The sequence below is a fragment of the Petromyzon marinus genome, unplaced genomic scaffold, assembly GCF_048934315.1.
Source record: "Petromyzon marinus isolate PM22_M1 ecotype Great Lakes invasive population unplaced genomic scaffold, UKy_Petmar_22M1.pri1.0 PM_G_Scaffold_189, whole genome shotgun sequence".
NCBI lineage: Eukaryota > Metazoa > Chordata > Hyperoartia > Petromyzontiformes > Petromyzontidae > Petromyzon > Petromyzon marinus.
Window position 1 is genome coordinate 64,909 of NW_027422749.1, and position 25,215 is coordinate 90,123.

A 25,215-nucleotide genomic window follows, 5' to 3' on the forward strand; every position below is an offset into this window, starting at 1 on the left:
ATGTTTTTCCCCGTGTCTCTCCCCGTGCGCCGCGTCTCTCCCCGGCAGGTGAGTGTTGAGGATGAGAACGAGGCTCCGCTGTTTGAGCCGCGGCTACAGCAGGTGATGCTGGCCGAAGGACTCGCCCTGGGCAGTGCCGTCACCACGCTGGTGGCACGGGACCCGGACACCGCACAGAAGCAGAGCCTGCGGTGAGGACAACTCCCCGCCAAGCGGATAACAACCAAAACAACAACCACAACAACAACCACAACAACCACAACAACCAAAACAACAAGCAAAACAACCACAACAACAACCACAACAACAACCACAACAACCTAAACAGGAGGAAGACTTCTCCGCCAATGTGGCTGTCGCCTGATGAAGCTGGGTGTCGTTGTCGTAATTACTGGTGAAATGTCACGGTACTCAGATAGGAAATGTCGTGGATTTGCTCTCCAATACACTACTGGTTAGTGCTGTACGAGTGTAGTGAGCCCAAAGACGAGGGAGAGCCGGTACTTGAGGCAACACTTTTATTTGACAATAACTCAATACAAGGTCCCTAACACTGAGGGGTAACGGCCCCTTTCACCCGCTGCTTTGGGAGGTTTGGCCTCCGGGCTATCGTGCCTCCGAACACTGGGACCACTCTCAGCCCTCTGGCTAGGGGCCCTAGGGGAGGCTATCCTGACCCGACCCAGCCAAGGTCCTCGGGTCCTGGCCACTGTCCCACTCAGTCCCGGACCTTAGAAGGACAGCGGGTCTGGAGGTACCTAGGGTCCGACCACTGTCCCACTCAGTCCCTGCCCTGACAAGGACGTCGAGTCTGGGGGTACCCAGGGTCCGACCACTGTCCCACTCAGTCCCTGCCCTGACAACGTCGGGTCTGGGGGTACCCAGGGTCCGACCACTGTCCCACTAAGTCCCTGCCCTCACAAGGACGTCGGGTCTGGGGGTACCCAGGGTCCGACCACTGTCCCACTAAGTCCCTGCCCTCACAAGGACGTCGGGTCTGGCGGTACCCAGGGTCTGACCACTGTCCTACTAAGTCCCGGCCCTTACAAGGACGTAGGGTCTGGGGGTTCCCAGGGTCCGACCACTGTCCCACTAAGTCCCTGCCCTCACAAGGACGTCGGGTCTGGGGGTACCCAGGGTCCGACCACTGTCCCACTCAGTCCCTGCCCTGACAAGAACGTCGGGTCTGGGGGTACCCAGGGTCCGACCACTGTCCCACTAAGTCCCTGCCCTCACAAGGACGTCGGGTCTGGGGGTACCCAGGGTCCGACCACTGTCCCACTAAGTCCCTGCCCTCACAAGGACGTCGGGTCTGGCGGTACCCAGGGTCTGACCACTGTCCTACTAAGTCCCGGCCCTTACAAGGACGTAGGGTCTGGGGGTTCCCAGGGTCCGACCACTGTCCCACTAAGTCCCTGCCCTCACAAGGACGTCGGGTCTGGGGGTACCCAGGGTCCGACCACTGTCCCACTCAGTCCCTGCCCTGACAAGGACGTCGGGTCTGGGGGTACCCAGGGTCCGACCACTGTCCCACTAAGTCCCTGCCTTCACAAGGACGTCGGGTCTGGGGGTACCCAGGGTCCGACCACTGTCCCACTAAGTCCCTGCCCTCACAAGGACGTCGGGTCTGGGGGTACCCAGGGTCCAACCACTGTCCTACTAAGTCTCGGCCCTTACAAGGACGTAGGGTCTGGGGTTTCCCAGGGTCCAACCACTGTCCCACTAAGTCCCTGCCCTCACAAGGACGTCGGGTCTGGGGGTTCCCAGGGTCCTACTCTAAGCCCGGCGGTCTTCAGTCTTCGGCTTGGGGATGACTGCCGAACCCGTTCAAGGGTCCGGCTTTTATAACCCTCCAGGGTCTCTCCGCCCCTGGCCACGCCTCCCTTCCAGAATGTTCTGGGGGATCCTGGAATATTCCCCCAGCCCACCCCCTCTTGGGGTCTGGGGAACCCTAGCAGCCCACATACCACCCCCTGCTGATGTATGTCTGCTACTGCAGGTAAGTTACCACAGTCTGTTCATGGCGTGACACTAGACAACACTATACAATATTATACACTACACACTACACTTCACACTACACTATACACTACACTACTATACACGACACTATACACTACTATACACTATACACTACTTTACACTACACTACTATACACTACACTATACACTACACTTTACTCGCTAACAGCACTTGCCCCTACATCCTGTTGAGGCTACACGGTAGGGAATCTTCGTCTGTGTATAGGTGTCTGCCTACTCGCCACTAACAGCACTCGCCGTGACAGTCCGTCGAGGCTACCTGGGGGATCTTTGTGCGTGCGTGCAGCTACCGCAAGCTGCGGGTGCCGGGCGACTGGCTTGACATCGACGCGGCCGGCGGCGCGGTGAGCACGGCGGCGGAGCTCGACCGCGAGTCGCCTCTTGTGCAGCGCAACGTCTACACAGCCACGTTCCTGGCGACTGACGACGGTGCGGGGTTACAGGGGAGCGGGGCCCGCGGCCACGCCCTCGCTCACAGCCACGCTTGCCGTCGCTGCGTGCGCGTGTGTGTGTACGTGTGTGTGTGTACGTGTGTAGAGGGTCACTTCTGAGATGCTGGTAGTAGGAGGCACACACACACACGTTTGTTCTACACTTTTAGACACTCTGTTCACACATGGGATCACTGCAGACGGGTCAGGACGCTCAGCATGCTGCCTGACCCACAATGCCGAGTGTGAAGAGCGAGGACCCAGGGGAAGGCGCGGCAGCGAGGACTCCACTCCAGCAGACGGCCCCGACCCGGCCTCGGGACCTCCCTTTTATGGCCCCCGGCGTGGCCTGGCCACGCCCTCGGCCACGCCCCCTTCTGAAACCTACCAGAAGGTGTCTGGGCCGTGCCCCACGTGTCCCATCTGTCACCTTTGGCCTATCACGTGCCCTGCAAGCCAGCCGGGCTGCTACGTCCTCTGACAGCCACCAGCACTACGCCCCCTAGGTCCCGTTCCATGACATTGCATGCCCTGCTGGCAGAGAGGGCTACTGCACCCACAATTCCCCTCTGTGTAACCAACGCTACGCCCCCTAGTGACCCACCTTCACTACATTTTATGTGTGTACGTGTGTGTGTACGTGTGTGGGCGTGCGTGTGTGTGTACGTACGTGTGTGGTGTGTGGCGTGTGTACGTGTGTTGTGCGTGCGTGTGTGTGCGTGCGTGTGTGTGTGTACGTGTGTGTGCGTGCGTGTGTGTGTACGTACGTTGTTACATATTTAAGTTTAATTCGAAGGCGAGCCCAAAGTAGCCCCAGGCTACTTTGGGCACGCCTTCCCATCAACCGGAGGCGAGGAATGGTGGTCGTGGTTACTTATGCCCCCACCGAAGATGAACATCCGTGGAGGGATGCAGGCAAAGCCGATGAGTCAGATGCCTTCTATGACCTCCTGTCACAGGTGCTGGCTAAAGTGGCCCCTCGGGATAGAGTCATCATGTTGGGTGACTTCAATGCCCGAGTTGGTCATGATACTGGCACCTGGCCTGGAGTGATTGGAGGGCATGGGCCAGATCAGCTCAATAACAACGGTAGGAGGCTGCTAGATTTTTGTGCAGCCCATGGGCTTGTAATTACCAACACGCTGTTCCGGCATCGGCGCATCCACACAACATCATGGATGCATGCCGGGTCCAAGCAAGAACATCTGCTGGACTACATAGTGACGGACCAGCGAATGCGAGCCCATGTCCTTGACACCAGGACCTACCGTGGAGCTGATCTGCCCTCTGACCATCGACTAGTCATCTGTAAGATGCGCCTGCCATTCTTCCACTCCGGTGGTGGGTGTACACCCAGGACCCCATTCCAACCTAAAGTGGCCTGGTCTCAGTTATCTGATGAAAGTTGCAAGCGAGAATTTCATCATCGCTTGCGGCTGGGATTGGCATCGTCCCCGACTCCTCCTGATGTCGAGGGTAAATGGGCGAGGTTTAGGACTGTGACTCATGCAGCTGCAATGGCTGCTTTGGGTACGCAGTCCAGACCTCCCCAGACACCCTGGATGACAGAGGAGTTGTTCACGATGGTTGAGAAAAAGCGACAGGCCCACTGTCATCGGCTACAGAGTCCCACGTCAGAGAATGAGGAGGCTTACCGCAGCCTTCGCTCGGAGGTTCGGAGAGCCGTGAGGCGCTGCAAGGATGGGTGGTGGTCGCGGGTTGCTGAGGAGATGGAGTCTGCCTCAGTGGCCCGTGATCACAAATCTCTATTTAACTCCATCAAAAAAGTAACCTGCAGCGCCACACCTATTACCATCATTAGGGGAAAAAACGGCGATCCAATTTCCGACCCCCAGGAACAGGTTCGCAGATTTGCTGAGCATTTCTGTGAGGTCCTGGGGGAGGGAAAATCCCTCAGCCAGGAAAACATCGTGGCACAAAGTGAGGATGACCCTGCTGAGGCTGCGGTGCCTCAAATATTGGATGAAGTCACCCCCTGTGAGTGGCTGGCTGAGGTGCCATCTGCTGAGGAAGTATTGAAGGCGATCCGGAGTCTGAGACCAGGAAAGGCAGCGGGCAGAGATGATCTTCCAAGCGAAATGCTGAGGGAGGGTGGCGTTTGTGCACAGACTGCCCTATATGACATCATAACAACAGTCTGGACCACTGGACGGGTTCCGCAGGATTGGAAGGATGCCCTGGTGGTCCCCCTTTTTAAGAAGGGGGACCGCACAGACTGTAACAACTACAGGGGCATCTCACTCCTCAGTGTGCCGGGAAAGGTCCTGGCAAGGATTATTCAGCATCGCCTTGCCAGGCACGCTGAGGAGAGGCTTGCGGAGCCCCAATGCGGTTTCAGGAAAGGGCGGTCCTGCACAGATGCCATATTTTCTGTCCGTCTGCTACAGCAGAGGTGTAGGGAATTCCAACAAGACCTACATCTCTGCTTTATTGACCTGGTCAAGGCCTATGATACCATCAGTAGGCCTGGGCTCTGGGTCGTTCTTCGTGCTTTTGGAGTACCTGACCCTCTGCTGACGATCATTAAGGACCTTCATAATGGTGAGCGGGCCCGGGTAAAACTACGTGGCCGGGAGTCAGAGCCATTCCCTGTACACCTTGGGGTGCGACAGGGATGTCCTCTGGCTCCCACATTATTTAACATCTATTTTGACCACGTAGTTCGTGAAGCCTTCAATAGCTGTACCGGGGGAATCTCCATATGGTACAGATATAATGGGAGGCTAATCGATGCCCGGGTGCGGTCAAGGGATGGCTCCCTATTGCTCAACCACGTTATGTATGCTGATGACTTGGTAATAGCTGCTCAGTCAGAGGAGGAGTTGGAGACGCTGCTGCTGAGACTGGAGCGTGCCACTAAGAGGTGGGGCCTTACCATCAGCCCCACCAAAACCAAGCACCTGCCTGGGTATTTTGTACCATCGGACACTCCACCCCCACAACTCCCAATCGGTGATGGGGCAGTTGTGGAGAGAGTGGAGAGTTTCCCATACCTGGGCAGTGTGCTTATGACTGGCACCAGTTTAACAGCAGAGGTCTCACTCCGAATCAGTCGAGCGGCAATATCTTTTCATCGGTTGCGTAACGCTGTGTGGAAGCTACCTGGTCTGTCGCTCCGCACTAAGCTTCAGGTCTTCTCGGCCACGGTCATTCCCTCCCTTCTCTACGCTTGCGAAACGTGGACCCCCCTAATGGAACATCTTCGCCGGTTAGAAACATTTAGGCTGGCCTGCCTACGATCCATCCTGGGTTTAACCAGACTGGATTGTGTGAGGAGCTCACAAATCCTTGAAAGATCTGGGCAGGGTCCCATCGGTGAGCTCCTCCGGCAGGCAAGGCTGCGATGGCTGGGTCATGTAGCCCGCATGCCCAGCCACCGCATGCCGAAACAGCTTTTGTTTGGCCGGATTGAGGGGGCTAAGCGGGCGCGGCACGGGCTAGAGAAGAGATGGAGTGATGTGGTACAGGAGGACGTGGAGCTGAGTGGACTTGCCGATGACTGGTACCAGCGGTGTCAAGATCGGCCTCTGTGGAGGAGGCTCGTGAAGGATGCTACTGGGCAGTTGGAGGCAGTCGCCCTCCAACAACAACGGAGGGCGGAGGAGCGACGCTCACAACAGCGAGCGGAGCGCCGGGTGGCTAAAGCACAGCAGGTTGGCACAGTAGGGGGCACAGGTGGTGCATCAGCCAGTCATCTCAGTCAGTCGACCCGTGGCACCTGGGTCTGCCCCGTGACCTCCTGCCAGCGGGCGTTCGACACTTCACGTGGCCTCAGGGTGCACATAGCCTGGCACAAGCGTCGTGGTGACGTCACCGCCACTTAGTGGCGAATGGCGGTTGTTGTTGTTGTTGTGTACGTACGTGTGTGTACCTGCGTGTGTGTGTACGTGTGTGTGTGTACGTGTGTGTACGTGCGTGTGTGTGTATACGTGTGTGTACATGTGTGCGTGCGTGTGTGTGTGTACATGCGTGTGTGTGTGTACGTGTGTGTGTGTACGTGTGCGTACGTGTGTGTGTGTACGTGTGTGCGTACGTGTGTACGTGTGTGTGTACGTGTGTGTGTGTGTGCGTACGTGTGTGTGTACGTGTGTGCGTACGTGTGTGTGTGTGTGTGCCTGTGTGCGTGCGTGTGGGTGTACGTACGTGTGTGGTGTGTGCATGTGTACGTGTGGTGTGCGTGCGTGTGTGTGCGTGTGTGTGTGTACGTGCGTGTGTGTGTGTGTACGTGCGTGTGTGTAAATGCGTGTGTGTACGTGTGTGTACGTGTGTGTACGTGCGTGTGTGTGTATACATGTGTGTACGTGTGTGCGCGTGTGTGTGTACATGTGTGTGTGTGCGTGTGTGTGTGTACGTGTGTGTGTGTGTGTGCGTGCGTGCGCACGTTGCGACGGTGGAGCAGGCTCCCCCGTCGCGAGCGGCACTGCCACGCTGGAGTTGCTGCTGAGCGATGTCAACGACAACGCCCCCACGGCTGCCGTGTGGCCGCGTGTACGTGTGTGTGTGTGTACGTGCGTTTGTGTGCGTGCGTGTGTGTACGTGTGTGTGTACTTGTGTGTGTGTGTGTGTGCGTGTGTGTACGTGTGTGTGTACGTGTGTGTGTGTGTGTACGTGTGTGTGTACTTGTGTGTGTGTACGTGTGTGTACGTGTGCGTGTGTGTGCGTGTGTGTACGTGTGTGTGTACATGTGTGTGTGTATGTGTGTGTGTGTATACATGTGTGTGTGTACGTGTGTGTACGTTTGTGTGTGTGTACGTGTGTGTGTGTACGTGTGTATGTGTGCGTGTGTGTGAGCAGGCTCCCCCGTCGCGAGCGGCACCGCCACGCTGGAGTTGCTGCTGAGCGACGTCAACGACAACGCCCCCACGGCCGCCGTGTGGCCGCGTGGGACCGCCGCGTGTCCCCGCACTGGCGTCGCCGTCGTCGCCTCGGACGCTGACGAGGACCCCAACGGCCGCCCCTTCCGCTTCCGGCTGGCGCCCGGCGGCGGCGGCGACGACGACTGGACGCTCCGCCAGGTCGACGGTGAGCGCTGCCGGGGGGGGGGGGGAATGCACCGCTCGGGAGATGGCGCTCGGCGTCGTCGTCGTCGTCATTGTCATCATCATTGTCGTCATCGTCGTCATCATCAACGTCGTCGTCATTGTCATTATCGACGTCGTCATCGTCATTGTTGTCGTCGTCATCGCCGTCATCGTCATTATGAACGTCGTCGTCATCGTCGTCATTGTCATCATTGTCGTCATCGTCGTCATCATCAACGTCGTCATCATTGTCGTCTTCTTTGGTTCTTTCGGTAAGTTCACGTAGAATGAGAATAAAATAATAAAATAACACATAACATTCTCATGACGTTTCGGCCACAGGTGAAAGGTACAGACCTGTCGGGACGACAGAGCTTCAATGAACGATGTTAAGATTTGTAGCGACTTTAAGCTGGTTGGGAGAAGTGAGGCACCTTGACAAAGGTGTTTACATATCAAATAGCTGAGGGATTAGCTTGTGACTGGTCACAGGAATGGCTATGTTAAAGTCAAAACCTACACATCCACAGAAGCAACTAGTAATTTAGCATTAAACAGCTAAGGGATTAGCTTGTGACTGGTCACAGAAATAGATGTTAAAGTTAAGGCCTACACATCCACAGAGCTTCAATGAACGCTGTTAAGATTCGTAGCGACTTTTAGCTGGTTGGGAGAGGTGAGACATCTTGACAAAGGGGTTAGCTTGTGCAAATAGCTGAGGGATTAGCTTTTGACTGGTCACAGGAATGGCTATGTTAAAGTCAAAACCTACACATCCACAGAAGCAACTAGTAATTTAGCATTGAAATAGCTAAGGGATTAGCTTGTGACTGGTCACAGAAATAGATGTTAAAGTAAAGGCCTACACATCCACAGAGCTTCAATGAACGCTGTTAAGATTCGTAGCGACTTTAAGCTGGTTGGGAGAAGTGAGGCACCTTGACAAAGGTGTTTACATATCAAATAGCTGAGGGATTAGCTTGTGACTGGTCACAGGAATGGCTATGTTAAAGTCAAAACCCCTCGATCCGGCCGAACAAAAGCTGTTTCGGCATGCGGTGGCTGGGCATGCGGGCTACATGACCCAGCCATCGCAGCCTTGCCCGACGGAGGAGCTCACCGATGGGACCTTGCCCAGATCTTTCAAGAATTTGTGAGCTCCTCACACAATCCAGTCTGGTTAAACCCAGGATGGATCGTAGGCAGGCCAGCCTAAATGTTTCTAACCGGCGAAGATGTCCCATTAGGGGGGTCCACGTTTCGCAAGCGTAGAGAAGGGAGGGAATGACCGTGGCCGAGAAGACCTGAAGCTTAGTGTGGAGCGACAGACCAGGTAGCGTCCACACAGCGTTACGCAACCGATGAACAGGTAGCTGCTCGACTGATTCGGAGTGAGACCTCTGCTGTTAAACTGTAGCCGGTCATAAGCACACTTCCCAGGTATGGGAAACTCTCCAATCTCTCCACAACTGCGCCGTCACCGATTGGGAGTTGTGGGGGTGGAGTGTCCGATGGTACAAAATACCCAGGCAGGTGCTTAGTTTTGGTGGGGCTGATGGTAAGGCCCCATCTCTTAGTGGCACGCTCCAGTCTCAGCAGCAGCATCTCCAACTCCTCCTCTGAATGAGCAGCTATTACCAAATCATCAGCATACATAACGTGGTTGAGCAATAGGGAGCCATCCCTTGACCGCACCCGGGCATCGATCAGCCTCCCATTATATCTGTACCATATGGAGATTCCCCCGGTACAGCTATTGAAGGCTTCACGAACTACGTGGTCGAAATAGATGTTAAATAATGTGGGAGCCAGAGGACATCCCTGTCGCACCCCAAGGTGTACAGGGAAAGGTTCGAACTCCCGGCCACGTAGTTTTACCCGGGCCCGCTCACCATCATGAAGGTCCTTAATGATTGTGAGCAGAGGGTCAGGTACTCCAAAAGCACGAAGAACAACCCAGAGCCCAGGCCTATTGATGGTATCATAGGCCTTGACCAGGTCAATAAAGCAGAGATGTAGGTCTTGCTGGAATTCCCTACACCTCTGCTGTAGCAGACGGACAGAGAATATGGCATCTGTGCAGGACCGCCCTTTCCTGAAACCGCATTGGGGCTCCGCAAGCCTCTCCTCAGCGTACCTAGCAAGGCGATGTTGAATAATCCTTGCCAGGACCTTTCCCGGCACACTGAGGAGTGAGATGCCCCTGTAGTTGTTACAGTCTGTGCGGTCCCCCTTCTTAAAGAGGGGGACCACCAGGGCATCCTTCCAATCCTGCGGAACCCGTCCAGTGGTCCAGACTGTTGTTATGATGTCATATAGGGCAGTCTGTGCACAAACTCCACCTTCCCTCAGCATTTCGCTTGGGAGATCATCTTTGCCCGTTGCCTTTCCTGGTCTCAGACTCCGGATCGCCCTCATTACTTCCTGAACAGATGGCACTTCAGCCAGCCACTCACAGGGGGTGACTTCTTCCAATATTTGAGGCACCGCAGCCTCAGCAGTGTCATCCTCACTTTGTGCCACGATGTTTTCCTGCCTGAGGGATTTTCCCTCCCCCAGGACCTCACAGAAATGCTCAGCAAATCTGCAAACCTGTTCCTGGGGGCCGGAGATTGGATCACCGTTTTTTCCCGTAATGATGGTAATAGGTGTGGCACTGCAGGTTACTTTTTTGATGGAGTTAAATACAGATTTGTGATCGCGGGCCACTGAGGCAGACTCCATCTCCTCAGCAACCCGCGACCACCACTCATCCTTGCAGCGCCTCACGGCTCTCCGAACCTCCGAGCGAAGGTTGCGGTAAGCCTCCTCATTCTCTGACGTGGGATTCTGTAGCCGATGACAGTGGGCCTGTCGTTTTTTCTCAACCATCCTGAACACCTCCTCTGTCAGCCAGGGTCTCTGGGGAGGTCCTGACCACGTACCCAAAGCAGACATTGCAGCCGCATGAGTCACAGTTCTAAACCTCGCCTATTTACCCTCGACATCAGGAGGAGTGGGGGACGATGCCAACCCCAGCCGCAGGCGATGATTAAATTCTCGCTTGCAACTTTCATCAGATAACCGAGACCAGGCCACTTTTGGTTGGAATGGGGTCCTGGATGTACACCCACTACCGGAGCGGAAGAATGGGCAGCGCATCTTACAGATGACAAGTCGATGGTCAGAGAGCAGATCAGCTCCACGGTAGGGCCTGGTGTCAAGGACATGGGCTCGCATCCGCTGGTCCGGCACTATGTAGTCCAGCAGATGTTCTTGCTTGGACCCGGCATGCATCCATGATGTCGTGTGGATGCGCCGATGCCGGAACAGCATGTTGGTAATTACAAGTCCATGGGCTGCACAAAAATCTAGCAGCCTCCTACCGTTGTTATTAAGCTGATCCGGCCTATGCCCTCCAATCACTCCAGGCCAGGTGACAACATCATGACCAACTCGGGCATTGAAGTCACCCAACAAGATGACTCTATCCCGAGGGGCCACTTTGGCCAGCACCTGTGACAGGAGGCCATAGAAGGCATCTGACTCATCGGCTTTGCCTGCATCCCTCCACGGATGTTCGTCTTCGGTGGGGGCATAAGTAACCACGACCACCAATCCTCGCCTCCGATTGATGGGAAGGCGAGCCCAAAGTAGCCTGGGGTTTACAGCTTCCCACACCTCACCGCCACGCTCCCACGCCCCCTTCATTTTTTTGTTCAAAATAAGAGCCACACCCTGTTTGGCAGTCTCCTGCCCCGAGTAGAGAACTGTCCACCCCTCAAGGTGGCAGGAGCCAGAACCGATACACCGGACCTCCTAAATGCCACAGAGATCCAGGCGGTACCGATCCAGCTCCCGACAGAGGAGTGGTAGCCTCTCCAGGGGTAATGCTGCACTGCCCTGGTGGCAATGCAGGTTACGCAACAGCGCGTAGTTAACACCTCTACATCACCTCCTCCTTCGGAAGCTCCAGCCGTCCTGGCTGCAACAATGGGAAACTCCGAAATTACCAACGGTAGAAGAATTGTGAGTGTGCCTCACGAACAACAAAAACAAGAACAATAAAACTCCTATAAATGCCCCCCTTAACAACATAACGTATGTACAAGGCACTAGACATGCCAAAGAACATCATAACAACCGGCGAGATTTCGCGCGCGTGTGTTTCGCGGGACCATCGTAGGGGATGGCAGGCTTTGTCGGCGGCACAAGGGAAGGAGGAGGATGAGCAAGAGCATCCGGTGGGCCTTTAGGCATCTCCACACGGACACCTGCTGCTCCACGGTCCATTGAGGTCGAACGTGGCCTGCATGGAGCCGTCACTCCCGCGTCATCTGCAGGAGGAATGACACGCCTGCGCTGTGGATTAGGCACCAATGGGACAACATCTGGCTCGTCGGACGCGTCGCACACTCGGCCCCCGTGTCGTGTGTGTTGTGGAGGGACGCGTGGCGTGACCAAGGGTTTCAACCGAGAGGGGTGAACGCACCAGCGACGCCGTCCCCAGCGAATTTTAACACATTGGGGACGCAGGACTTCCACTACCTCAACCGGGCCTCACCATGGTCTGAGGAGTTTGGCCGACGTGGACACCGGCACCTGGGGGCAGTGGAGCCATGCCCTGTCTCCCGGTGCCCACGGATGCGTGTATGTCCGAGGGTCACGCAGTCGCAAATTCGCCCGTTGGCGGGAAGCAGAATTTTCAATGGCGGCCTCCCGTGCCTCGGCCAACTTACGGAGGCTGAATCGCAAGTGGTCAACGAGCTTTGACTTTTGCGGTGGCTGTTTGATTTCCAGCCGAACGTCGGCGGGAGGAAAGGCATCCCTGCCGTACATTAGAAAGAACGGGGAAAATCCCGTCGCCGCGTGAGGTGCCATACGGTATGCGGCGAGGACCCCCGGAACCTACAAGTCCCAATCGCGGTGGGATTCATCGACTTGATGGCATAACATAGCGGTGAGAGTTCTATGAAGGTGCTCCACCATGCCGTCGGTCTGGGGATGGTAGGGCGAAGTGCGCACTTTCTTAGTGCCCAACAGGCGGCACACATCATTCAGCAAGGCTCCCGAAAAATTTCTTTCCTGATCGGTCAGCAACCGTTCTGATGCGCCCTTGTCCAGGACGTAGCCCTGAACAAAGGCGTCCACAACGGCCGCCGCCGACTGGTTGGGGAGGGCTCAGGCCATAGGCCACCGCGTAAAATACTCTACCCCAACCAGAAGGTACTTATTACCCCGTGGCGTAGTAGGAAAAGGGCCCAAAATATCGAGAGCCACCAACTCATTTATACGAGAGACCGAAATGGGTTGCAGGGGTGGACATGCCGGTTTAGCCGGCGGTTTACGTTGCGCGCAATGGGTGCATCCCAGCAAAATGTCAGTGACGTCGCGCAGCATGCCCGGCCAGAAAAATTGCAACCGCAACAACCCAATGGTCTTATGAACACCCAGATGCAATAAACGCTCATGCGCCGCCCATACGGCTTTGCATCGCAAGGCGGACGGCACGACGATTTTATGTTGACACGAGTCAGCATCCCAATGCATCAACAAGCCGTGCTTCATGACGAATGAATTAAATTTGCCCTGTCTTGGAGCCGCATTATTCGCGTGGCGACGCAACCTCAGTAACGACATGTCATCACTCTGGTGCCGACCCCATTCGGCCAAAGTTAGCCCCAGCAAATCGTCACTGGCCATTGGATCTGCATGATCCGACATCGGCGCTGAGGCGGCGGGAAGCGCGGCTGACACCGTTGTGAGAGGCGTGACGTGCAGTGGCGGCTTACAACGGCCCGAGCCCAAAAAACATGCACATTTTTGAGCCAGCGGGAGGCGAGACAACGCATCGGCATTTGTGTGTTGTGCACCCCTACGGTAAGTGACATTGAAATCGTACTCCTGAAGGACTTCGAGCCACCGAGAAAGCAGCCCGGACGGTTGGTCAACCCGCGGAGCGTACTGTAAAGCCGAATGATCAGATCGCACGGTAAAATGATGACCATACAGGTACGGCCTGTATTGTTGAATAAAAAAAACAATGGCCAGCAGCTCACGTCTGGTCACACAGTATCTTTGTTCAGCAAGAGACAAGACTCTGCTACCATAGGCAACAACCCTTTCAATGCCATCAACTTTTTGGGACAGAACACCCCCAATCCCCGTATTGCTAGTGTCGGTGTCCAACACGAATGGCACGGAAAAATCGGGGTACGCAAGGGACGGTGCCGCTACGAGCGCGTTCCGCAAGGAGTCGAAAGCGGCCTGTTCTGCGTCCCCCCAATGAAACGCCACCCCTTTTGACGTAAGGGCGTGGAGCGGCTTGGCAATCGTCGCGAAGCCAGCAACAAACCGGCGGTAGTACGACGCAAAACCAATAAAACTATGAACATTGCCCGCAGATGTAGGGGTCGGCCAATGTTGAACACATTTGGTTTTTTCAGGGTCGGTAGAGATGCCCAAGCGGCTAACTATGTGGCCCAGATAGCGCACAGACTCACACAGAAGATGACACTTCTGCGGCCGGAATTTCAAGTTAGCGGCCCGCATTTTCAAGAAGACAGCACTCAACCGTTCGATGTGTTCGCCGAACGTGCGGTTAAAGACGATGACGTCGTCAAGATAAATGAGACATGAGTCCCACTGGAGCCCAGCGAGGACCAGCTCCATGCGCCTCTGGAACGTCCTGGGGCCGAGTGGAGACCCATGGGCAATCTATTAAACTCGAAAAGGCCCTGTGGTGTCCGAAAAGCAGTCTTAGGTTTTGACGCTTCGTCGAGGGGGAGTTGCCAAAACCCCGACAGAAGGTCCAAGGTGGAGAAATAGTGCGCCCCTGCCAGGGCATCCAATGACTCGTCTATACGAGGGAGAGGGTAGGCGTCCGCTACCGAGATTTTATTTAGGCGCCGAAAATCAACGCAAAAACGGAGACTGCCATCGTGCTTTTTGACCAGCACTATTGGAGCACCCCAGGGACTAGTGGAGGGAGAAATTATATCGGCCTCCAGCATGTCATCCACAGCCGATTTAACATGCTGTTTCTCCGCCGGGCTAAGCCGAAATGGGTTTTGTCGAATCGGGGCAGCGTCACCAGTATCAATGTGGTGACGCAGCAGCTTGGTACAGCCAATATCAAATTTAGATTTACTGAAGATATCGGAAAATTCTCGCAGAAGAGCGCGCAATTTAATTCGCTGCGAATGAGACAGATCACCCGTGTCTGTGCAAAGCGCGTCCAACCATCTCTCATCCGATTCGGAAGGAGGTGGGACCTGCGGCGTGTCATGCACGTGTCCCACGACTCCGGTCCCCAACGGCACTGGGGTCGCGTCAGCGAGCACAGTTCCTTGTGGAATGACGGTTGTGGACAATCCGACATTCAAAACCTGCAAGAACGGCTCCCTGTCGGCTGCTACGAGGGTCTGTGCAGCCACCAAATCTAACCCCTTAGCAGCTGCGTTTGAAGGCCTCAGCAAAATGCCATGTGCCGAGGCCTCCGGGCTAGCGGTTTTTTAAGTTGCAAGGGCACGAGCATTTGTGTCCCTGGTGGAATGCGGACTGTGCTCGCGACAAACGCCTGCACCGAGGCACTAGCCATGCGCGGATGTGAGGGTGTGGGCAAGAACGCCATCCGCCGACCCGACGGGAGTTTGATGCAGCCTTGATCTACATGGATCTTAATAGGCATTTTCGCGAGAAAATCAGTGCCTAACAAACACGGCACGGCAAGGGAAGAAGAGACCAAAATAGGCCCTGCCAATTTAATGTCTCCAATCGAAATTTGCGCCCGAATTTGCCCGATAATGCCCAGCGAACTGCCATTAGTGGCGAAACACGGGATAGAAACCCGTTCCAAGGGGCGGCATCGTACGGGCAGTATATTGTGAATCAAATCCGAAATGATCGTAGCTGACGCGCCAGTATCGACTAACACGCGAAATTCCACACCCTCGATTGATCCGACAACCACGGACGAACCTGCCGTCGCCGCGACTACCCTATGGGCCAACTCAGACCACTGCCCAGGTCTGAGTGGCCGCGAACAAACGCCAGAATACCCCCCATCACACGCCGAATCGCGAGCCCTTCTTATGGTGCGTTGCGGTGTGTATGGTGTGAATGAGGGCCGAGCGTGAGAGGCGTCGCGACTTGCCTGGTTTTGCCGCGATGCCGTGGACGTCCTGTAGTCCTGGCCCCGGGATGCGGAGGGGCGTTGTCGAGGCGCACGGCAGTCAGAGAAGATGTGGCCTCGTTGGCCACAGTTGAAGCACGTCACGTCGCCGCGTGGAGAAGGCCGTCCCCGCTGCTGGTCGTTGCGGCGACCAGCGTGGTCGGACGATCGCCGGCCCGTTGACCTGGTCGCCATGAAGGCCCGGTCGGGGGAGAACTCGGCGTCCCTGCTAGCAGGCTCCGACGTCGAAGCCGAGGCGGCGATGGTCGATTCCGTGTGGAGCAGCAGATGTGCGTGGATGCACCGAGCGGCTCGTAGCGAGCACATACTGTCGTCATCCACCACTTGGATGACGATGCGCAGCTCGCGCGCCAGCTCCAGCATCTTCTGGAGAATGATGGCGTCGATGGCCTCGTCGTCCATGCGAGGGTAACCCACTCTTGCCATCGCCAGTAGAGCGGTCCGGAATGCCAACGGAGACTCTTTAGGGCGGCGTCGCCTGTCGTAAAATCGGCTGTGGACGTCGGATGGAGGCCCGTAGACGTCGGACATCCGTCGTAGGGCCGATTGAAGAGTCGCCCTTTTATGCCTGGGGATGGTGAGGAGCGAGGCGAGAGCGTCGTCGTCCAGAGTGGCTGGTAGCGCTCGGAGCGCCTGTGCGTCCGACCAGCCCACCGTCTCTTGGTGGCTCAGGAAGCGATGCTGGAACACCGCCCAGTCGCCCCCTTCAGATGTGAATTCCCGGAAGATGGGCAGGCATTGTTGGAGGGCGGACGTCGTCTCCTCCTCAGCTTGCACCGTCTCGAGCCGGAGATCGGCGATTTCCCGGCCGATAGAGTCTATTGTACCGTGTCGGTACAGTGATGACGCGGCGTCTGCTGAGGAACTTGAATTCGCAGCATCGCATGCTGATGACGTTGCGGGTTTTGATTGGCCCCCCGCGTTCCCAGGATGCCCCTGGCTTCCGCTTCCGGCGGGATCACGTGGTTCTCCGGCGGGAAAATAAAAATGTCCGCCCCGGCCGATGGCGGGAACGTCTGCCGGCGGTTGACTCGGCCTGCCCGCGACCTCCAAGTTGATCTCGAGAATGGAGGCCGCGGCATGTAGGAGTTGAGCGAGACGGCCGTGTGCTGCCCTGAGTCCGTTCCCCATTGCAGGGGGAGCGACCGGCTGCTCAACCGGTGGCTGGGCGGCCGTCAACGCGGCAGCATTTTCAGTGGAGCTGGCGGTGCTTGCAGGTGAGACAGCGTTTTCTTCGTTCTGGCTCCGCGCGTGGGCTGAACTTCTGGTTTCCATTTCCAACCACTCCTGACACCAGTTGTAGTGTTGTAAGGACGAGCAGACTTCTTAAGGAGGCACACTGTTTATTGTATTATTTCCTTATACAATGCTTAACACACACAGAGGGATATTCGGTCCCCTCATCCGATACCCTAGGGAGGTACAGCCTCTGGACTTGGCGGGACTCACACGTCTACTGCTAACCTCCTTGATACCTAAGGAGGTACAGCCTCCGGACTTGGCGGGACTCACACGTCTACCGCTAACCTCCTTGATACCTAAGGAGGTACAACCTCCGGACGTGGCGGGACTCACACGTCTACCGCTATCCTAGTCCTCCGGCTAGGACCTAGGGGAGGCTATCTGACCCACCGCTGGCCCGGTGGGTCCTGACCACTGGGTATGCCGAGCCTTAGCCCTTAGAAGGGCTGGGAGGCTGGTCCAGGGTCCTAGCTAGGCTTCAGCCTAGTCTTCTGTCTTCGTGCAGGGAGAGAACTCCCCGAGATCCGTTGGGTCACCCGTCTTATACCCCTTCGTGGCCAGGTAGAACCAATCATACATTCCCACGTGGAACCGTCTGATTGGTTCGTACTAAACCCTGGCTACGATCCGTTTCACCTCCACTGACCCCAACCGTTGTACCCAGGGGTAATGCTGCACTGCCCCGGTGGCAATGCAGGTTACGCAACAGCGCGTAGTTAACACCTCTACATATATTTAAGTTTAAGTCATAGTTTCGCGGTAATTTTTTGAAGGTGGAGGGGTTACCAGCCCCTCTACCCATCCAGAGCCCCTGTTTAGCCCCTGTGGTGGTCACAGACGCCATGAGGGGAGGAACCAATCGGAATTGGTCCTCCCCCCACAGCACTGTCCACGACAGAGTTGCCCGTCCGGCACCGTGAGGAGGTAGGGGGTTGAACACCATCACCACCATCATCACACCACTCACTTGAACATCACCATCACAACACTCACTTGAACATCATCACCATCACACACCACTCACTTGAACACCATCACCACCATCACACACCACTCACTTGAACACCATCACCACCGTCACACACCACTCACTTGAACACCATCACCACAATCACCATCACACACCACTCACTTGAACACCATCACCACCATCACACACCACTCACTTGAACCACCATCACACACCACTCACTTGAACCATCACCATCACCACCATCACAACACTCACTTGAACACCATCACACACCACTCACTTGAACATCACCACCATCACAACACTCACTTGAACATCATCACCATCACACACCACTCACTTGAACACCATCACCACCATCACCACCATCACACACCACTCACTTGAACACCATCACCATCATCACACACCACTCACTTGAACCACCATCACACACCACTCACTTGAACCATCACCATCACAACACTCACTTGAACACCATCACACACCACTCACTGGAACATCACCACCATCACACACCACTCACTTGAACACCATCACACACCACTCGCTTGAACATCACCACCATCACCACCATCACACACCACCCACTTGAACACCATCACCATCACACACCACTCACCTGAACATCACCACCATCACCACCATCACACACCACTCACTTGAACCACCACCGCTGCGCCTGCAGAGTTTGCATGCGGCCGATGCCGATGAGATGTCACCTCCGTACGACTCGCTGGCCGTCTTCGCGTACGAGGGCTCCGGCTCCGAGGCCGGCTCACTGAGCTCGCGAGCTCACTGAGCTCCTCACTGAACTCCTCACTGAGCTCCTCACTGAGCGGCTCCTCACCGTGGGACGCCGATCACAGCCACGGAGTCCTGGACACGTGGGGGCCGAACTTCTTCCAGAATCTGTCGGACTTCCACAAGCTGGCGGACTTGTACGCTGGCGACTCAGACTGAGAACATCCACCACTACCACTACTACCACTATCACCACTACTACTACACTCACTACTACCACTGCAACTACCACTACCACCACTATCACCACTACTACTACCACTATCACCACTACCACCACTACTACCACTATCACCACTACTACCACTACTATTACACTCACCACTACTACCACTATTACCACTACCACTACACTCACCACTACTACTACCACTACCACCACTACTACCACTATCACCACTACTACCACTACTATTACACTCACCACTACTACCACTATTACCACTACAACTACACTCACCACTACTACTACCACCACCACTATTACCACTACTACCACTACACTCACCACTACTACTACCACTACCACCACTACTACCACTACTACTACCATCACTATCACCACTACCACCACTACCACCACACCCACCACTACCACCACTACCACCACACCCACCACTACCACCACACCCACCACTACCACCACACCCACCACTACCACCACTACTACCACTATCACCACTACTACCACTATTACCACCACACCCACCACTACCACCACTACTACCACTATCACCACTACTACCACTACTACTACCACTACTACCACTACCACCACTATCACCACTACCACCACTACCACCACACCCACCACTACCACCACTATCACCACACCCACCACTACCACCACACCCACCTCACGTCCTGCTGCTGCTGATGTTTCAGTTCTGTTTTTAATCCACCCTTGAGGACAAGAGCGTCGTTTGATTATCAGGGGCGTAGTTTAATTATTATAAATTAAAAACTTTAGCTTGATTGATCACTTGCACTGCTGAGGAAGGACACCACCGTGACACTCGTCAAGGAACAACAACACATCGTACGGTCCACACGATGTACCGCACAAGCAGCAGAGCAATCCCGTACCGTAATGCCGTACCACCGTGCTCTCAACCTTGCGGGGTAGGCAGAGACTGCTAGTCACGGTGGCTAGGAGATGAACCCACGACCTCCTGGTACGCAGGAGGTCGTGGGTTCACCTTGACACGGCCTCCTGCTGCTGCTGTATTTGGAGTTTGCGCGTCTCCCCATGGCAGTGCGAGTTTTCTCCTGGTGCTCCGGTGTTTTCCCCCGCTCCGCATTTAGAAACAACGTCTCTACGGGATGTTTATTTTTCGTGAGCATTTAGCTGCTGCTGTAAGTGTTCCACGCGTTGAGTTATCGCTTCTCTGTTTTTGTTATATACATGTGTACCCGGAAAAATAAAAAAATAAACGTTTCTCAGTATCGCGGTCACAGCGCGCGCCCCTTGTACCGCGATGTTCGCGAACGTCACCGACTCTAAACGGCGCTTTTTTTTCGCGCCCGTCCGTTTAAGAAGGGGGGGGTCAGGTCGTCGCGTCGAGTTTAAAATGTTTGTTCACGCACCGCCCCCCTCCGGTCCTTCACTCGAGGCTGAAGACGACCTAGGGGATCGATTTTCCGGAGCTCAGCCACGTGCAGCTCCGACCTCATCGAAACCGGTGATGTCAACAACGCCGAAAGTTGCGAAGGGCCGAGTTGACACTCGCGACGGGGTTTCACGAACTTGCGACCTTTCCCAACGTATTTCCTCACGTCGAACAATCAAAAAAAAGGGCACGGAATTACTCGCAGATTTTAAGCGCTTTAATTTCGAGCGTACACTTGACGTCGCCCTTACGAGACGGCACTCGATGAAGCGATATTACAGCAACGAACAGAACAAAATGAACATTTACTTTACAATCGCAACTTATATAATACCACGAAAGTCCACGCCCGCCAGTGACGTTATACTGCTCCTGTTCTGTCAAGCGTGTTTATTAAACAGTTTATGGCCAGTTCATTGCTACTGACGTGAACCATGTGTTGCCTATTCCGAATTACCCAGCTTGTTGTTTCACGTCTTGAATGGCGTAGCCTTCAAAAGTCGACCTACACACAGTTCGCTCTTCATTGCAAGGCCCGCAAGCCACTAGCGGCCACTGATGGGCCTTTAGCGCGGCCCTCTGACGTGCGCCCCCCCCCCCCCCCCGACAATACACAAATGTGAAAACACCCCCCCCCCATCATCATCATGCTGCTGTCAACCCCAGCTGTGGTTTCAAATGTGTGGCCGCCCAACTCAAACTTATAGGCGAAAGTGTCTCCCCCCTCCTCTCTGAAAATTGGTGAGAAACACTTTTATTATTCTTGGTTCTTTTGGTAAAGTCACCACCGCGTAGAAGGGAAACAGTAAAATAATAAAAATATATAAAACAAAATTCTCACGGCGTTTCGACTGCAACACAATCAATCATCATCAGGTGTGAAAACCACAGCAATAAATTTTTTTCAAATTTTCTTGCTATGGTTTTCACACCTGATGACGATTGCTTTGTGTTGCAGTCGAAACGTCGTGATAATTTTATTGTTTTATATTTTTATTATTTTATTGTTTCCCTTCTACGTGGTGACTTTACCGAAAGAACCAAGAATATGAATCCCTGCAGTCACGAAAGCTTTAAATCAACAGAAAAAACACTTACTTAAAACTGAACACCCAAAATATTTTAACCGCGGTGGCTAAAAGTCTCCACCCTGGCCACCATTTCGCCAAGAACATTGAACGCAAAACAACGTTAAAACAACGTTAAAACAACGTCGCTCAAAAAAACACTCTGACTTAATCCTCAGGTTCAAAAGCGTAGACATCTGGATCCTAAAACCAGTCAAAGATGTTGCCGCACTCTATTGCAGGAGGCTTGCTGGGAGGTAACGCAGAGATCATCCTCCCTCGTTTGACCTTTCTTCTCGACGCAGCTTTTCTTGAGATCTCGCTCGCCTGTGACAAATGAACACATCGAAGACGCCACAACAACACCGCCATCGTCAACAGTCACAAAGATGCGGGACGCAAACGCAGAGGCGCTCACAAAGAACCACGGCGAGATGCTCCCTTGGGATTACACTGAGAGATGGTGAAAGGAACAACGTTTTCGTTGTCCATCCACCCGCACCTTCGATTAGCACAGTTGGCTACGCACGGTGGTGCCAAAGTAGTTCAACACGTACACACGCACGTACGCACGCACGTACACACACACGCACGGACAACACGAGGGTCAGATAATGTACACAGGGTTCGTGGCTACGCACGGTGGTGCGAAAGTAGTTCAACACACGTACTGCACGGACAACACGAGGGTCAGATAATACACACGGGGGTTTCGTGACATCGTTCAAACTGTTGAGAGAAGCCACCTTGGGCAGGAGAGGGACGATGGGACGATGGCCAAGGAAAAAACGGACCGGAGTGGCATCCAACGGAAGATACTCGACCGAGGCAGCGACAACCGAGGAGATGGAGCGATGAATTGAGCCCCGCGTGCACAGGCGCTAAGTGTGGATCATTATAGATCTGCAGGATCGCGAGAGAGGTGGCGATTGCGCGGGGAGGCCTCCGTCCGGAAAGTGGAATGATTACGGCTGATGGGAGTCTTCATGCCACAAAAACGAGAATGTAGAAGCGTGAAAACGAGGGCACCAAGCATGTGACACGAACACAATATTATTGTAAACATTAAACAGCATTTACATAAAAGGGGGGGGGGGAGCACTCAAAAGCTCCACACTGATAGATTCAAGAATCCATTGCTATGCTGCCATCTCCTGACCACCTCGTAGGCCAAGCCTGGTAGTCCCCGGCAGTCTCCCATGCAAGTATTGCACCGGCTAATTCCTGCTTAGTGTCTGAGATCTGACAAGAGTGGGCCCATTTAAAGATCGGTCAAAATTGTTGGCTTGAATGGGTGGGTGACCAATCGGGTGACTGGCATTGACGCTGCAATACGCGGACTAGGAATGAGAGCGACCACCTAGAAGCAATGCAATGAGATAAGTAGACAATAGAAGTGACGCTGCAATACGCGGACTGGGAATGAGACGCCTAGAAGCAATGCAATGAGATAAGTGGACAATAGAAGTGACGGTGCAGAGCTGCAATTGCTGGCTCATGCCACACTGCAGGCAGAATGAGTTCTACAGGGGGTGAGCGGCGCTGTCCACGACGTCTTGGAAGGAGTTCTACAGAGGGTGAGCGGCACTGTCCACGACGTCTTGGAAGATGGTGGGAGTAGCCGCAACTTGACCCCACCACACACAACCAGCCGATCGATTAAATGGCGCACCCATTTATCCAGAATGAGAAGTTGTATTTATATTGGAGGAATCCGATGAGCTATGAAGCCGTTTTTCACAGATGTCCGGTACTATTAACTATTTTTTTTATTTTACCAGGTAAGGCCCACTGAGCTGTATAGCTCTCGTTCAGAAGTGACCTGGCCACAAATGATAGCTCGACCAAGTGGCTTATCACGTGGAAATGTATAGCAGCCAAATACTCTAAAAAGCCACGTTTTTAAATGTGTAGGGAACAATCGGAGGACCTGGAGAAAAATCCACGCAACCACGTGGAGAACACGCAAGCTCCAAATATACAGCAGGCGTCAGAGTCGGCATGGAATCCACGACCTCCTGTATGCCAGGTGAGGCCGTTAACATTTCTACACCGGTAAGAAGGCCATGTCAGACGTCACAACAGCAAACAATACAAGAACACCACAATAGGAGTGCAAAGTATAGGAGAGGTTAAAAAAATGAATAAAACAATATAAACAAAAAAAACTAAACCATTTTGATCTTACTCTTTGTTTTTTTCGGTAAAGTCACGTAGGTAAAAAAAATCAATAAAATAAAAATAAATGAAAACCAAATTTTTTTAAAATCTCAGCAGGTAAGGCCCATTGAACGATGAGCTTCTTTTAGAGCGGCGAACTGGCCACAGACGGCAGCTCTAAGAAGCGGCTTGCCGCGTGAAACGTTGCTGGAGAGCAACAATGATCTTTTGGAGTGAGAGACAAAAGTGCGTTACGTCGTGGGCATTGTTGAAACCGCAGCGCCCAGGGAGATCAAGCCGGATTGCAAGCGAAGCGCACTCATTCTAGATTGGAAGTTGTCGTGACTGCAAAGGATCCACACACTCTGGCTCTTTCGGTAAAGTCACGTAGGTAAAGAAAATTAAAATAAAGGTTAAAAATAAATTAAACCACGACGTTTCGATCGCGACACAAAGCGGTCATCATCAGGCAAAGGGGTCAGCCTCTAAAGGCAAAGTGTTTGTGAAGGTTTGGGGATGGGAGGCATAGCCCAAGTGTAGCAACAACACCAGAAGCACGGGCGGTGCACGAGTGCCAATGTAGCAACAATGTAGCAACAATGCAGCAACAATGTCGCAACAATGTAGCAACAATGTATCAACAATGCCAATGTAGCAACAATGCAACAAGATTGCAATACAGCAACAATGCCAATGCAGCAACAATACCAATGCAGCAACAATGCCAATGTAACAACAATGCTAATGCAGCAACAATGCCAATGTAACAACAATGCCAATGTATCAACAATGCCAATGTAGCAACAATGCCAATGTAGCAGCAATGCCAATGTAGCAACAATGCCAATGTAGCAACAATGCCAATGTAGCAACAATGCCAATGTAGCAGCAATGCCAATGCAGCAACAATGCCAATGTAGCAACAATGCCAATGCAGCAACAATGTAGCAACAATGCCAATGTAGCAACAATGCCAATGTAGCAACAATGGATCAACAATGCCAATGTAGCAACAATGCCAATGTAGCAACAATGCCAATGTAGCAACAATGCCAATGTAGCAACAATGCCAATGTAGCAACAAAACCAATGTAGCAACAATGCCAATGTAGCAACAATGTCAATGTAGCAACAATGCCAATGTAGCAACAATGTCAATGTAGCAACAATGCCAATGTAGCAACAATGCAACAACAATGCCAATATAGCAACAATGCAACAACAATGCCAATGTAGCAGCAATGCCAATGCAGCAACAATGCCAATGCAGCAACAATGCCAATGTAGCAGCAATGCCAATGTAGCAACAATGCCAATGTATCAAACAATGCCAATGTAGCAACAATGCCAATGCAGCAACAAAACCAAACGCTGGGGATGCGGGGGGGGGGGGGGGGGGAATTAACTAGGAAATTAAATAGTCTAGAACCCGGCAGATATGATGGAACAACCAAAAACATCTTCTTGGTTCTTTCAGTAGTCACGTAGAAGGGAAATAATAAAATAATACAAATAAAACAATGATTTTCGTATTGTTTTATTTTTACCGAAAGAACCAAGATTATTAATCCAATACTATACAGGCATATCCTTGACAACTTCATAGCAACACCTGATATCGTTAGCAGACCCCACAAGGTATATTTAGCATCTGCCACAAACAATTTTGC

General features: G+C 53.6%; 2 protein-coding genes across 3 annotated transcripts in view; one reads left to right on the plus strand and one right to left on the minus strand.

Moving 5' to 3' along the window:
• LOC142912077 (cadherin-13-like) lies at positions 1-20,622 on the plus strand. Its single transcript, XM_076060373.1, has 4 exons — positions 1-191; positions 2,330-2,472; positions 7,290-7,517; positions 18,593-20,622. The coding sequence occupies exons 1-4, from the start codon at positions 1-3 to the stop codon at positions 18,616-18,618; spliced, it is 588 nt and encodes a 195-aa protein (XP_075916488.1). The 3' UTR covers positions 18,619-20,622.
• LOC142912076 (uncharacterized) overlaps positions 20,521-25,215 on the minus strand; it is a 25,197-nt gene continuing 20,502 nt past the window's right edge. For both annotated transcript variants that reach the window (XM_076060372.1, XM_076060371.1), the window contains exon 11: positions 20,521-21,712. In XM_076060372.1, the coding sequence (XP_075916487.1) occupies positions 21,590-21,712 (123 nt within the window). In that variant the 3' untranslated portion in view covers positions 20,521-21,589. The remainder of the gene's footprint in view (positions 21,713-25,215) is intronic.